The sequence below is a fragment of the Rana temporaria genome, chromosome 5, assembly GCF_905171775.1.
Source record: "Rana temporaria chromosome 5, aRanTem1.1, whole genome shotgun sequence".
Taxonomy (NCBI): Eukaryota; Metazoa; Chordata; class Amphibia; order Anura; family Ranidae; genus Rana; species Rana temporaria.
In genome coordinates, this window is record NC_053493.1 from 134,487,861 (window position 1) to 134,504,206 (window position 16,346).

At 40.5% G+C, this 16,346-nt stretch overlaps 1 protein-coding gene across 1 annotated transcript in view; it reads right to left on the reverse strand.

Annotated features, from left to right (window-relative positions):
* Positions 1-16,346, reverse strand: part of CNTNAP2 (contactin associated protein 2) — a 2,128,298-nt gene that overhangs the window by 134,891 nt on the left and 1,977,061 nt on the right. Inside the window, exons 19-20 of the mRNA XM_040353157.1 lie at positions 10,786-11,022; positions 6,001-6,137 (exon numbers count right to left, since the gene is read on the reverse strand). Coding sequence (XP_040209091.1) covers positions 6,001-6,137; positions 10,786-11,022 — 374 coding nt within the window. The remainder of the gene's footprint in view (positions 1-6,000; positions 6,138-10,785; positions 11,023-16,346) is intronic.

A 16,346-nucleotide genomic window follows, 5' to 3' on the forward strand; every position in this document is an offset into this window, starting at 1 on the left:
AATTTTCACTGAACATTAAAAGAGGATTGCTCAGCGCTGGATTAACTCTGTGTGGCAAGACTGGACACAGATGATAGGAAATCTTATACTCTACATTGTGACATAAAAAAAATGTTTTTTTTGGGTTTACATCCACTTTAAGTTTTGGCATTGCAGCCAAATCCCATGCCTGCCCCCTGCCAGCTAACTGGCCAATGCAGGAGAAGCAGCAGAATGACGTGCTGATCCCTCTGCTCTCTATCTCTCTTATATCTTTACCACATGTTGTCATCACAAGAACATTGTAGCCCACCCCAATGGCCCATAGTGCTGCCCCTCTGTATCCCAGTCTGAATGTTGCTGGACAGGGGATTACGATTACAAAAGGTTCATACCAAGTTACAGGAGAACTCCAGAAACCTAAGTGATAGTGAAGCTGTGTTGTAGATGCCTTCTAACTATATGTGTAAATGCCTGTACCAAAAAGGATATAATTGCCTCGCTGTGAACGCCTGTAGCCGCCAACGTCACGCTGGTGAGCAGGAGGGAGGAGGAGGCGTCATCTCCCAGGCATCTTCAACACAGCTTCACTATCACATAGTCACTTTTTTCCCCACCCCCCACCTTCCTCACCTTTTAGTCTCCTGATGACGGTGCCTATATCTTGGAGCATTTCCATTGCTCCCTTACAACTTCACCATCACATAGTATTCCCTGTCCCACCCCTTTCACCTTCTGGTTCCCTTATGACGGTGTTCATATGTCGGAGCATTTCTATTGCTTCCTAACAATATCACCATCACATATTCACCCTTTTCACTCTTTCTAATTCCAATTTTCATTGATAGCGTTCTTAACGTTGGAGCACCTAGTTGCTTTCAACATAGCTACACTATCACATATCTCAGCTATCTTGCTGCTACCACACACTCTTTTCACCTACATTCACTTGTCACCCTTTCACTGCCGCACATATTTTTTTTTTACTAGCAATGGCGGCGATCTTTTTATTGGGACTGCGATATTGCGGCGGACGTATCGGACACATTTGACACAAATTTGGGACCATTCACATTTATACAGCGATCAGTGCTATAAAAATGCACTAATTACTGTATAAATGTGACTGGCAGAGAAGGGGTTAACCCTAGGGGGTGAGGAAGGGGTTAAATGTGTATCCTGGGTATGTTCTAACTGTGTGGGGGGAGGGGGGTGACTGGGGGAGGTGACGATGCTATGTCCCTATGTACAAGGGACACAGATCGGTCTCCTCTCCTCTGACAGCACGTGGAGCTCTGTGTTTACACACAGAGCTCCACGTCCCTGCTGTGTTACCGACGATCGCGTGTACCCGGCGGACATCGCGGCCGCCAGGTACACGCATCGGCTTCCCAGCGATGCGCCGGGACAGTGTTTACCCGCTGCGCGCCCCCCAGAGGCGCGCGCGGGTAATGCACTTTAAAAGACGTCCAAAGACGTCCACTTGGCACCTGAGAGCCACGCTGTTGACGTCTTTTGTCAATAGCGCAGGTCTCAAGTGGTTAAAGGTAAAAACAGTTCCAAGAGAAAAACATAGCGATCCATTCCTGCAGATCACCACTTGCTGACCGCGCTATAGCAGTTTTACTGTGCGCTGGATCAAGTACATGATGCCCAGGTAGCGGGTGCGAATGCACACCGGTAGCGACTCATATACACAACAGGAACTGATCAGTGCGTACCAAGGACTTGATTTCCGCACCTGCTGATCACTCGGTACAGAGGCAGAAAGGCAGATTGCCATTCTGTAAGTAGGGAAGACATGGATTATGAGTTTCTGCAAAGCAGGGACAAGGATCCATGTCTTCCCTTAGTAAAAGCACCTCCCACACTGTACAAAAACACAGGCTAGGCACACAGTTAATCCTTTGATCACCCCTGATGTTAACCCCTTCCCAGCCATTGTCATTAGTACAGTGACAATGCATATTTTTAGCACTGTTGTGTAAAAAAAAGTAAAAAAAGTGTTAGTGTCCGATTTGTCTGTGGCAATATTGCAGTCCTGCTATAAGTTGCTGATCGCCACCATACTAGCAAAAAAAAATTAAAATGCCGTAAATATATACCATAGGTTGTAAACGCAATAACTTTTGCGCAAACCAATCAATATACGCTGATTGAGATTTTATTTACCAGAAATATGTTACCACAATACATATTAGCCTAATTTGATGAAGAAATACATTTTTTTTTATTGGATATGTTTTATAGCAAAAAGTAAAAACATATTTTTTTTCAAAATTGTTGGTCTTTTTTGTGTATAGCGCAAAAATTTTTAAAACATAGGTGATCAAATACCACCAAGAGAAAGCTCAATTTTTGAGAAAAAAAAATATTTTTATTTGGATACAGTGTCGCACAACTGTCAGTTAACCACTTCAGCCCTGGAAGATTTGGCTGGTCAATGACCAGGCCATTTTTTGCAATACAGCACTGCATCGCTATAATTGATAATTACGCTGTACCCAAACAAAATTGACATCCTTTTTTTCCCCACAAATAGAGCTTTCTTTTAGTGGTATTTGATCATCTCTGCAGGTTTTTATTTTTTTCACTATAAACAAAAAAAGAGCGAAAATTTTGAAAAAAACACAATATTTTTTACTTTTTACTATAATAAATATCCCCATTTAAAAAAAAAAAAGTGTTTTTTTTTCATTCGTTTAGGCCTGTATGTATTCTAGATATTTTTGTTAATAAAAATCACAATAAGCGTATATTGATTGTTTTGTGCAAAAGTTATAGCGTCTACAAAATAGGGGATAGATTTATAGCATTTTTATTATTCTTTTTTTTTTACTATAAATGGCAGTGATTTTTTTGGGGACTGTGACATTATGGCGGACACATCGGACACATTTTTGGGACCACTGACAATTATACAGCGATCAGTGCTATAAAAATGCACTGCTAACTGTGTAATTGACACTGGCAGGGAAGGGGTTAACACTAGGGGGAGACCAAGGGGTTAATTGTGTTCCCTAGTGTGTGTTCTAACTGTAGGTGGATAGGACTGACTAGAGGAGATGACAGGTTGCTGTTCCTAGCTAGTAGGAACTCACGATCTGCATCTGCATGGTCTGGTTATGGAGGGGGTAAATCTTCCGGAGTTATGAAGTGGTTAATGCTAACTACTGACTGAGCATCATGGGAAATCTAAGGTATATTAGGAATGTCTAGACTGCTTATCACTGCGTGTACGTCTACTATTTATCACAATAAGTAGTATGTTTTTGCACTGAGTAATGAAAACCTTGAAATGAGAATACTCCATAAAGCAAAAGGGCTCCAATTATTTTTTAGATACTTTCATTTTTCAAAGCGAAATTTGGGATAAGTAACAGCTGGCAACTTAAAAGGACTCTTTACTCTCTCTAAGGAGAGAGAAAATGTTGATTTGAATCAGTTTTCTCCTAACAGAGGGGTGATGTAGCTTTTAGTACAAATAATGAACCTGACATATGTCTTATTGAATCCTTTGTCTAATCCTTCCTTTTTGAATTAAGCCTAGATATTTAAATTTGGTTTTATATGTGCACATTAAACAAAGATGTGGAAATTAGCACATCTTCACATGCATTTGCTTTTGCATATGTATACACATAATAATCATATTATATTGGGAATACATTTAGGTTTCATGACCAATTCATACCGACAAATACTAAGTTGATAAATCTAATGCCGCGTACACACGACCGTTTTAAATGTCATGGAAAAAACAAAGTTTTTCTCAACGTGATTCCTGTCAAGCCTGCCTTGCATACACATGATTGTGAAAAAAAAAATGCTTGAGCAAAGCGCGTTGACGTACAACACGTACAATGGCACTATAAAGGGGAAGTTCCATTCGATTGGCGACACCCTTTGGGATGATTATTCAAATTTCCCTTCTCATAACCTGCTTCTGAGCATGTGCAAAACCAACGAGAAAAAATAGAGCATGTTCTAAATTTTTAATGCCCATTTTTCACATCGAGAAAAATGCTCTGGAGACTACACACAGTCGTTTTTAATGACCAAATTAAAAAAATTGCATTTTTCTCGTCACGAAAAACGGTTGTGTGTACGCGGCAATAGAAAATGTATGCCATACATATATTTTTTATCCAGGTGTGTGGTTTGATGTTTTCCATCTGGACACTCACCTATATTATATTTTAGCATGTAAAAGGCACTGCTTTTATTTTATTATCCACAATGATGTACTGTAGATCTCAAACAAAGCTGGTCATACACTTTAAGATTTGTCTCGTTCGGCCCTTCAGAATGATTCACCAATCCAGACTAAACAGCAAACATTGACAAATTTCTCCTGCCGACTTTTGGATTCTGACTGACTATCAGAATACCTCAAACCTCAGTCAGACATCAAACATCAAACCAATCTGGTATGGATTTTGGTGGAAACCCACGCTGTTATTTTTTCTTAATTTTTACATGCCAGCAATTCTTTTGTTTCCATTCATGAGTCATGGTTGCTAAGGACGCGGCCACCCACTCCTCCTTAACAACCAGTTCAAATCAAACATGATCCTTAAATATATTGGGCCAGATTCACGTAGAAATGGGCTATGCTGCGGCGGCGTAACATATCCCATTTACGTTACACCGCCGCAAGTTTGTAGCGTAAGTGCCTGATTCACAAAGCACTTACTTGTAAACTTGCGGTGGCGTAGCATAAATCCGCCCGGCGCAAGCCCGCCTAATTCAAATGGGGCGGGGACCATTTAAATTAGGCGCGTTCCCGCGCCGAACGTACTGCGCATGCTCCGTCCCTAAAATTTCCCGACGTGCATTGCGCTAAATGACGTCGCAAGGACGTCATTGGTTTCGCCGTTAACGTAAATGGCGTCCTGCGCCATTCACGAACGACTTACGCAAACGACATGAAATTTTAAAATTTTAAATTTAAAATTTAAAAATTTAAAAAGATCCATACTTAACATTGGTTAGACCACCTAGAGGGCATGCTTAGTTTTACGCAACGTATCTCTACGGAAACGACATAAATTTAGAGCGACGGGCAAAACTAGTAACTAGTCATTTGCATATTCTACGCCGACCGCAATGGAATCGCCACCTAGCGGCCGGCCTAGAATTGCAGCCTATGATCCGACGGTGTAAGTCACTTACACCTGTCGGATCTTAGGGCTATCTATGCGTAACCTGATCTATGAATCAGGCGCATAGATACGACAATCGTATCTCAGAGATACGACGGCGTATCAGGAGATACGCCATCGTATCTCTTTTGTGAATCTGGCCCTGTATGCTTGGATCAGTACTTAATTACCACATGCATTTATTTATCTATTTCCTTTTGTAAATTGACTTTAACGCTATTTTATGTGGTATTACAGAGCCGCTTTTGCTTTATGTGGTAAATACTGCATAAAGCAATAGTGAATTGGCATTTTCAGGATCGCATGTGGTATTTGGTTAAACACCTAAATACCGCATGTGATCTGCTTTTGTGACTGAAGCCCAGAGAGCCTTCAGAACCACTTTAAGATTAGCCTAGTTAACATGTGAAAAGAAACCTAGAGCCTCATTTGTAAGCTCATTTAGGCAATTTTTTTTTTATATACAATTCATCATTAAATACCAGTAAATCATATTTTAAAACATTTAGTCCTGGGTATACCTCCTAATTTTCTAAGATCCTAAATTGAACATCAAATCATGGGAGCAACCTTTGATAATTTGTTTTTAAAGTACCAGCTTTCAGGACCATCCTGATTCTAGGTTTACTACATAGTGAGTCACTGATCTAGAACAAGCACGTAAAAGCAAAAACTGAAAAGTCTGAAGTCCCTCCTGCCTACTTTTTTCAGGTGAGCAACTCATGAAGTGGTGAAACCAGGATCAAGATCTCACACCTTTAAATACATTTCATAGTCCCTATATTTCTATCCGTACATGGGCTCTTTAATTAACAAGTTGTTCTTGATAAAATACAATTTTAAAATAAAATTTTACCTGGAAGATGATGTTCCTTCCAAGCCTGGTTATATTAACATTGTGTGGTTGTCCATTTGCCATATTCTTGTGGTCACTGATATCTATTAAATATGGCTCTTTGGTGCCACCTAAATTATACCGAATTTGTAAGACACCTGTAAGAAAGATCAAAATGTTTCATATCTTTGCACGCATGGAATATCCACTCTGTCAAATCTTTACACGAGATTCAAAAACAAATGATCAACATTTGTCAACCAAATGTGTTTTCAACAAATAATTAATATGAACTCAAATGTACTGAAATAATGACAAGTTGGCAAAGTAACCTATCAGAACAGATACCATTTTTGACTCAATGTAATAGCAATTTGTGGACTACAAAACCAAATGAAGTGTTTATTAGAATTAATTAGGGGGAAGTTGAAAGTGAATTCTAGACTAATAAATATACAGTTTAAATTCATACATGTGGTTTTATCTTCAAAAGTATTTGCATATCTGTCCCTCCTGTCCTAAGAGCATTGCATCCTTGCCATATGTCACAGCATAGTCAGTGCCCTCACGTTTCTTTATTGAAGATAAGCAATAAAGCCTGGACACATTTCTGACCCTGCTTGAGATTGGACAATGAGGGGGAAGCTGGACACTCATGAGGTCATCTCTCTCTTCTCTCCTCCTGTCAGTACATGTGAGTGCAGCAGAGTCTGAATAACACCAAGCACTAGCTCTTTTCTCCCCAAGGTTGAATTCTACAGTTTAAATACTTCTCAACAGGGAATTACAGGAGGCTGATTTTGAGATATAAAGATACCAGGCACTCTAGGTAATTTTGGAGCTTTCCCGCCTGAACATTTGTAATAATCTTCAAGGTAGCTCATTTTAGTAATAGGCCAAACCGAATGTGTGGGGGTAGCAAGCTCTGACAGCACCCGGAAATGTTTCCAATCAGAGCTGCATTGGATTTGGCTTTAATGGAAAGCTGCTGCAGGTATGTGCAGGCATCTCTAGGCATACTGTGTGTTTTGTTTTATAGTGACAGAGTAATTTTAATTTGCTCTAAACATTGACGCTCAAAATTTTGGGCCAGATTCAGGTACCTGCGCCGTTTACGTTACACCACCGCAAGTTTTTAGTGTAAGTGCTTGATTCACAAAATACTTGCCTGTAAACTTACGGCGGTGTAGCGCAAGCCCGCCTAATTCAAATGGGGCGTGTACCATTTAAATTAGGCGCGCTCCCGCACCGGACGTACTGCGCATGCTCCGTTTTAAATTTCCCGCCGTGCTTTGCACGAAGTGACATAATTTTTTTGAACGGCGACGTGCGTAACGTACTTTCGTATTCCCGGACGTCTTACGCAAAAAATAAATAAATTTAAATTAGACGCGGGAACGACGGCCATACTTTAACATGGCTCGTCTAAAGTTAAGCCATGTAAAAGCATGCTTAACTTTGCGACGGGAAAAAATTACTAGCGACGACGTAACGAAGGCGAAAACCTTCTTGGATCGCCGTAAAAGATCATTTGCATACCCGACGCTGGAAAACGACGCAAACTCCACCCAGCGGCGGCCGAAGTATTGCAGCCTAAGATCCGAAGGCGTACGAAGCCGTAAGCCTGTCGGATCTTAGCCAAAAGCCGTCGTATCTTTGTTTGTGAATCACAAATTAAGATACGACGCGGCAAATTTGAAAATATGCCAGAGTATCAGTAGATACTCCGGCGTATCTCTTCTGTGAATCTGGCCCTATGTCTTTACCACTGATTCCAAATGAGCAAAAATGAAGGTAGGGTGAAATGCTTGCCTATTGCAGTTCAAACACAAATGGTTTGGTACAAATTTGTTCTAGAGGATTTTTTTTAAAGCTTACTGGCTGATAACATTTTTGCTATCTTGAAAAAAACTGAATACATGAGTGCTTTTAATGTACATTAATTTCGTTATTTTTCATATACAGCTGCCTCAAACATAATATTTTACATATAATGCCAAGTACACACGACCGTTATTCATGTCATGGAAAAAAACAATGTTTTTCTAGACGTGATCTCTCTCAAGTCTGCCTTGCATACACACGATCGTGCTAAAAAATACTCGAGCAAAGCGTGGTGACATACAACACGTACGACGGCACTATAAAGGGGAAGTTCCATTCGAATGGCGCCACCCTTTTGGCTGATTATGCAAATTTTCCTTCTGATAACTAGCTTCTGAGCATGTGCGTTTTTTTCCCTGTCGTTAAAACGTACACACGATCGTTTTTCACGAAGAGAAAAATGACGACGTGAAAAATGACGAGAAAAAATAGAGCAGGTTCTAATTTTTTAATGCCCGTTTTTCGCGTCAAGAAAAATGCTCTGGAGTCTACACACGACTGTTTTTCACGACCAATTTTAAAAATTGCATTTTTCTCATCATAAAAAGAGGTGTGTGTGGCGGCATAAGGATTGAGAATAAGTCTCTAAAAATGTGTGGACTTTGTAGGCACATCATGAGGCAGAAAAGTATAAAAAAAAGTGACAATGTAAAAAAATAAATAAAAACAAAATAAATAAGATAAACATTTTTTTAAATCACCCCGTCCCTTGGAGCTCACGCAGCAAAGAAAATGCACACGTAGGTCGCGCCTGCATATGTAAACGGTTTTCAAATCACACATGTGAAGTATCGCCATGATTGTCAGAGCGAGAGCAATAATTCTAGCACTAGACCTCCTCTGTAACTCTAACCTGGTAACCGTAAAAAAATTAAAGTGTCACCTATGCAGATTTTTAGGTATCGTAGTTTGTTGCAATTCCACTAGTGTGCGCAATTTCAAAGCATGACAAGTTAGGTATCTATTTACTTGGCGTAACATCATCTTTCTTATAAAAAATAAATAAATTGCGCTAACTTTACAGTTTCGTTTTTTTTTTAATCCATGAAAGTGTCTTTTGTTCCCAAAAAAATTGCGTTTGAAAGACCACTGCGCAAATACAGTGTGACATAACATATTGCACCGATCGCCATTTTATTCTCTGGATTCTCTGCTAAAAATATATATTTTTTTAGCAGAAGGTAATTTTCTAGCAAAAGATACAGGGCCAGATTCAGAAAGGAGATACGACGGCGTATCTCCGGATACGCCGTCGTATCTCTAAGTGTGCGTGGTCGTAACTTTGCGACTGATTCAGAGAATCAGTTACGCATAGATATCCCACAAGATCCGACCGTCGTAAGTGTCTTACACCGTCGTATCTTAGGCTGCATATTTACGCAGGCCGCTAGGTGGCGCTTCCGTATAGTTATGCGATGAATATGCTAATTAGGTAGATACGCCGATTCAGAAACGTACGTCCGGCCGGCGCATTTTTTTTCGTCGTTTATGTTAGTCTTTTTTTGGCGTAAAGTTACCCCTGCTATATGAGGCGTCGTTCCCGTGACGAGTTTTGAAAATTGTACGTCGTTTGCGTAAGTCATTCGCGAATAGGGCTGTACGTAAGTTACGTTCACGTCTAAAGCAATGACGACTTGCGGCGTAATTTCGAGCATGCGCACTGGGATTTTTTCACGAACGGCGCATGCGCCCTTTCGTAAAATACGTCAAATACGTGGGGTCACAGCGAATTTACATAAAACACGCCCACATCATCCCCATTTGAATTAGGCGGACTTACGCCGACACACATACGTTACGCCGCCGTAACTACGGGCGCAAGTTCTTTCTGCATGAGGAACTTGCGCCCTAAGTTACGGCGGCGTACCGTATCTGAGATACGTTACGCCGCGCCGACAGATACTGCAATGTATCTGAATCCGGCCCACAGATTTTAACTTGTAAGCAACAAATGTCAGAAATAGGCCTAGGCATGAAATGGTTACATTTATTTGTTTTAAACTTTTTTTTTTATATTTCTTTAGTTGCTTCCTGGTTCCTGGCCTAGGTCAAAATTATGTCATACATTCAAGTCTTTTATCTGGAGGAGGGGCTTCTCAGCTAAGAGCACCTCCCTGCCTGCATGCCTGACCTAGGGGCAGATGTATTCCAGGAAGTAAATGGCCGCAAATTGAAATGTTAGGGGGCATATTTTGATAAGTGATTTTGATATAAGTGATTTCTCAACAAAATAAAGCATGGAAACATGGATGGATGCGTTTGCTTTAAATATTAAAAATAAATGAAATAGCGTTTTAGATTTGTGGTGCTCAGATACAGTCAATTCCCACCGGAAAAGTCTATTAAATTCTTTTCAGTATCTCTCACTCTTATGCCGCGTACACACCATCACTTTATGTGATGAAAAAAAATGACGTTTTTAAAAACGTCACTTTAATTGACTGTGTGTGGGGGAAAACGTCGTTTTATATCTCCTAAAAAACGATCCAAAAAAATTGAAGCATGCTTCAATTTTATGTGTCGTTTTTCAAAAGTGCACTTTTTACTTCACAGAAATTGACCGTGTGTAGCAAAAAACGTCGTTTTCTAAGACGTTTTTTCATCCACGCATGCCCAGAAGCTACTTATGAAGCAAGCTTCAATGGTAAAACGTGGTGGAACGTAACCTCACTTTGCAAGATCATTGTGAGAAAACGATGGTGTGTAGGCAACTTCGTCTTTGAAAATTGAAGTTTCAAAAACGTCATTTTTTACTTCACAGAAAGTGTCGTTTTTTTTCATCACATAAAGTGATGGTGTGTACGCGGCATTATACTCAACAGATTATTGTACATCACTTTGAATGTGTGTATTTAAAGTCAAATTCATTTTACTAAACTAAACTGCCAATACAACGTTGACAATATAGATATAATACTTTACCTGGTGGTTTTAGGAGCACAGCCATATAATCCTGGGAATAGGAACTGACATACACGAGGATACATGGTGCTTTGGTGGTGCTGAAGCTAAAAAGCAGCTCTTCTTTTGTTAAAGAACTCTCCGAAGCTGTAGTCTGTAGGACATTAGACACATCTTTTGGGCTGACCACTGCTGACGTTGAGGCTGTATGGAAATTATATCTCAACCACGTGCCTTCTTCAAAGTACCCTCCAACAGCTACAATAGAGAAGGATTATAAATGCATTAACCAACAGTGAACTCATCATAAGCAGTAGCAGGCAAATGGGCTTATCAGTGGTAGCCAGTGAGAGATAGCGGAACACATTGCAAGGCTTATTATTATTCTCCCTATACCTACACATAATGGCTGCAAAGAATTGCACATGGTATGCAATCACTAGTAGTACAGCTGCTTAGCAGATTAAAGCAAAATAGATTATTAATTAATCTAGTTGCTACTTCTGTTCCTGGTAAGATATCGGAACATAGGGCTCAAACATACGCAATACAATGTGGCAGAATATAGATTTAAATATTAATAGGCTTGCCATTTTTATCACACTGGAAAACTCTCTATTTACTGATCCCCGCACAACCTGGACTTCCTTTTAAAGTCCAGTATAACAGCAGATGCAACAAGATGCCAACCATTATCTTCAGAAAAATGTCTTCTATGTTCCAATTTAGTTTCACTTTGCAAATGGGATACTACCCAGGTTTGTTTTCTGGCAAATAAAGGAAATAGCAGGCATCCTCTGGTAAATGCACTTGGGTGGGGTGTTTACCTTTAAACTTTAATGCCTCGTACACACAATCAGTTTTCCCGACGGGAAAACTGTGAGGAGAGCTTTTGGCCGGGAATCCCGGCTGTGTATATGCTCCTTGCAATTTTTCCGACTGTAAAAATGCTGAAAAAACACTGGTTCTCTTTTTTCCCACTGGGAAAACCGGCAGACTTTTCCCTGGCTGTTTTTGGCAGTTTTCCTATGGGAAAAACTGCGATGGAGCATACACATGGCCGGGATTCCCAGCCAAAGCTCCATTGCAGTTTTCCTGTCGGGAAAACCGGCCATGTGTAGGGGGAAAGCAGGTTCTCGGCTTTCCCCTCGGGATTTCCGTCGGGAACTTTTCCCGTCGGATATCTTGCACATGTGTACAGGGCATTAGAGTGCAAGTTCCCTTGTTACCATTGTAAATTGTTAGTCTATCGTCTACTATACCTGTGTCAGTGCATAGGTTGTGTATGCAAACATCATTTTAAAAATCATTTGACAGTTTGATAATATTATTATGAGCAATCATTTCTTACTGTGTAAATCCTCTTGTGGTAGCTTTTTTATTTTCTTGAATTTTTGTCATCTGAAAGCACTAGGGTAAGTAAAAAGCTTAAAGCGGAACTTCATCCAAAAGGAAGTTCCGCTTTATGCCCTCCTCCCCCCTCCCATACCACATCACATTTGGCACATTACATTTTGGTATAGTGAATACCTAGTTTTCATATATACCAGCTCCCACTTTGGATTGTCTAGATCAGGGATGCTCAACCAACCAAATGTGGCCCTCTGAGCCCTCTGATGTGGCCCTCGACCAGGGAAACGCATGCCTGTGCTCTGGGATGGTGGGTCGGCAAGAACAGATCGCAATCAACAAGTTGCCAACTGACCATCCCAGAGCATCAGAGTGCATGGAGTCGGAGCCGGCAGCGGTAAGGGCAGGTGGCTGCGAAGTGCTGACTCCTGTCACAGGAGGAAGTGATACCAAGTGCAGTTCGCCTGGGACCTTTCTAGCTGCCTGGAGAGCAATCACATACACTACAATTTTTCAATGGGCGTATTAGCACTTATAAAAAGGGGTTATTAAGCTGCTTTCACTCTAATCCACAGTTGCAGCGCAGTGCACCTGCGGCTTTTCTGTGGGTCAGCTGCCATAACCTTCTATCATATCCTGCAAGTCTGGTGTACTTTCTGAAAGTGCATCAAAACTCCTAAATGCAGGATATAATAGAAGTCTATGACAAGGCTCAGCTAACCCACAGAAAAACTACAGGTGCATTGCGTGGCACCCAAGGTGTGGGTAAACCCCAGTGCATCAGTGTGAAAGCAGCCCTATAGGGTACATTACACAGGTCCCAGGAGGCTGTGGGATTATTCACAATTTACAGGACGGCGCCCACATGAGCAATGAGAAGCCGGCTGTGAAGCTGCAAGGAGTCACAGCTGGCTTCCCACAGTAAACATGCTGTTGCCAGGGTCCAGCTAAGAACGGGCCTCAGTGAGGACAGCGCTGGATCCCTGGACAGGTAAATGTCCTTTTATTAAATGTCAGCAGCTACAGTATTTGTAGCTGCTAACTTTTCTTTTTTTTCTTTCTAGGGTTAAGATCATGTGAGGCACGTGCCTTTATTTTCTTATTTTACTTGTTATGCAGTGTGCAATCTGCTGCAGGTGTCAATGTTTTACTAATGACAACCCAAATGCAGATTGTTTGTATGCACTGGATCACTTGGTACTGCAGCACCATGCAATCCAGCTGTAGAGTGTTTTTAAAAGCAGTGCATGCACTTCTTTTGGTGCGATCAAGTGGAATTTCAGCCGATTCAAATGGACTTTGTGCTTTGCTTATACTGTCTCATAGAATTTTTAAACTGCAAGTTAAATAAAGTAATTTTTTCATGTATAGTTTTACTTTATTGTGGTTTAAAGTGAACCTGTAGGCAGGCTTTGGGCTCTCAGACATTTAAACATTCTTAATACTTTCCCCTCCTTACTTTCTTCTCCTTGGCTTTTTTTTTTCCAAACTACTCTGTCCCTCCTCTATCTTTCCTGACATTTTTATGGTCTTCCACAGACCGACTTAGTCTGGCCAAGATTATCTTCTCTTTTACTTTCTGTAATCTGTGAGTTAATTTGCCTACCACAGACTGTGAAAGTTGTGTGAACTTGTTGCTACCTCATTAATCTTTGTACCCCTGCCATACCTAGGTTATATGTTCACTTCCGCCTGGCCCTGGGCGCAGCAGGCTCCCAGAGGGGCGCTCGGGTCGGAGGAAGTCCCTGATAGATGCAGAGTAACACGAGGCACAGGTGCTTGTGTAAATACTTTTACTATGTAGCAAAGGTTGTTCATACTGGATTTCATGATGTGGAATGTTAATACTCATTATTCTGAGGACCGGCTCGCCCAATGTTGGGTAGTTGGTTCATGTATTCTTTTATTGCTGTCAAAAATGTTCTTAATTAAAATCTTATTGAACCTAAATATTCTTAATAAGCAATAGATGCGCTTTTAAACACGCCCTTACTGACCTCTGTAGCTGTAGGTACGTTAGAGAAAATGATCCTCAAAATTCACAAAGTTCATCCACTTTTGCTTCATTTGACAGTAGAGATTTTGAAGCTCAGAAATGAAATGCATCCTGACTTCTCTTTTGTAAACTTCGGGGAATAGCTCCACAATGTCAGCAGCTACAGGTTCCTTTATTTACTGCTTGTGAAAACTGTATACATATGGTAATATCCTTGGCTTGGCCACAGGGTCAAATAAGTCCCATCTCTCATTAGCAGTACTTTTTTTTTAGTTTTGGAAGAGTGGGAAAATTAACTTATACCTCGTTTTATATACTTTCTTTAAATCTTTAAATCCGTTTTAATAATCCGTATTAAAATCCGTCAGATAATGTTAAAAAACGGAAGTTATACGTCCTTTATAAAATATCATTAAAGTCTATGGGATTTTTTAATGTTCCGTAAAGATCCGTAATAGTCCGTTATAACGTACGGACGTTAGTTATAACAGAATATGTGATGGGTCTTGCACTATTTTTTGTCCATTTTTTGTCCGTTGCAAGTAACGCATATATTAACGTCCGTTATATTTTAACATTGAAGTCTATGGCGCACGGACGTTAGTAAATGTCTCCGTAAATGTCCGTTATGTTAACGGACGTTAATTTTACTGAGCATGCTCAGTAAAGACTTCTGGAGCTGGATTTCAAGAAAGGGTGACATGGTTTTTATTAACGGACGTTAGAAAGGAATGATATAACGGATGTATACGGATAAACATTATCCGTTTTCAATAAAGGAAGAATGGTAAAATATTTATCCGTATGTATCCGTTATTAAATCCGCTAATAAACGTCCGTTAATAGGTGTAATACGGATATTATAAAACGGACATACAATCCATAGTATGAAAGAAGCCTTAGGGAGATTCTCCTCTCACCTTGTTCTGTAACACACATGTCAATTAGACACAAAGTGATTGAAATCTTCACAACAGGGGTATAAACAACAGCACCCTGCCTTCCCATTCTTCCAAGTCGCTACTGGAAACCTAGTTTTTATTGCAGTCTACATTCCTGTTAGTGGAACATTTCCCATCACATCCTGATCTGTGTGACTCCTGCCAATTAGACGGGAAGTGTGCATACAGCAATACAATTTTGACACCGGTTCTGACCCTTTGCCACTGTCTCCAAACATTAAAAAGAAAACGTTTTTAATTATATTATATAAAGTCCTACTAGCATCCCAGTATTACCTTGAAACTGAACGGGACAGTTCTCAAAAGAAAAATGACTAAAACGGAGTATGAAAGGCTTTCAGATTTCAAACAATACTGAGATTCAATCATGCCTCTCTACAGTATACCTCTACATCCATCGTCCACGGAATAGTTATCAATGGATAAATTCATGTTGTGCTAGTTGCAGTCCTTCCCTTCTACTATGTGACCTATTAAAACAATAAAGCTTATGGCAGACAGCCTTGCAATATCATTAATGCACTTCAGTCTTTTGTGTTTATGTGCGTTTTCTGTTATTGTTTTGTTTTCTCTTGAACAAATATGAGTCCCACCGGTTCCATTTCCTTCTTATAGCACAATGTAAAATCTATATACCTGACAAAGGCCATTAAAGTAGAAAAGAAAACCTTCAATATTCCCAGTACATCATAGTGAATCATGGCCTTATGGCAGTAACCCTAAGTTAATACATTTTAAGCCAATCAGAAATATGCTCAAGCTTTTGCAGCTACTAATGTAAGCCATTAGAATGGTGCCAGGCAACTTGTGTCCTTATAGCAGCCTGCAAGTTCAGCAAAACTTTTCTCTCTGCATCTACATACCCTGCTCATATTCATGTAAGAGACACTAACATCATCTTAACTAAAGCCCAACATAAATAACAATTATCCCTTGCGGTGCAGCTGCATCCACACTTCAAGGGTCAAGAGCTTGTTTGTCCAGGTGAGAAGAGAAACATTTACCCAAACCTCTGCTCCCCTGGAAAATAGGGCTCCCCTATCATCCAGCGGAGGGGTGTTCCTAGCTTCCTTATGTCCAGAACAGGGCTTGATGACATCATGACTCAAGACTGCTAGAGTGCAGGGGTGCAGAAGCTTTAGGGCATGTTATATGACACAGTGCTTGTCCTGTGTAATTTGGCCCCCTGTAACACCTTGCTGATCCTTCCAGTTTCCCCCCACCCCTCTGTAAACTGACCACGGTGTACCATGGCTGCTGAGACCAGACACTGT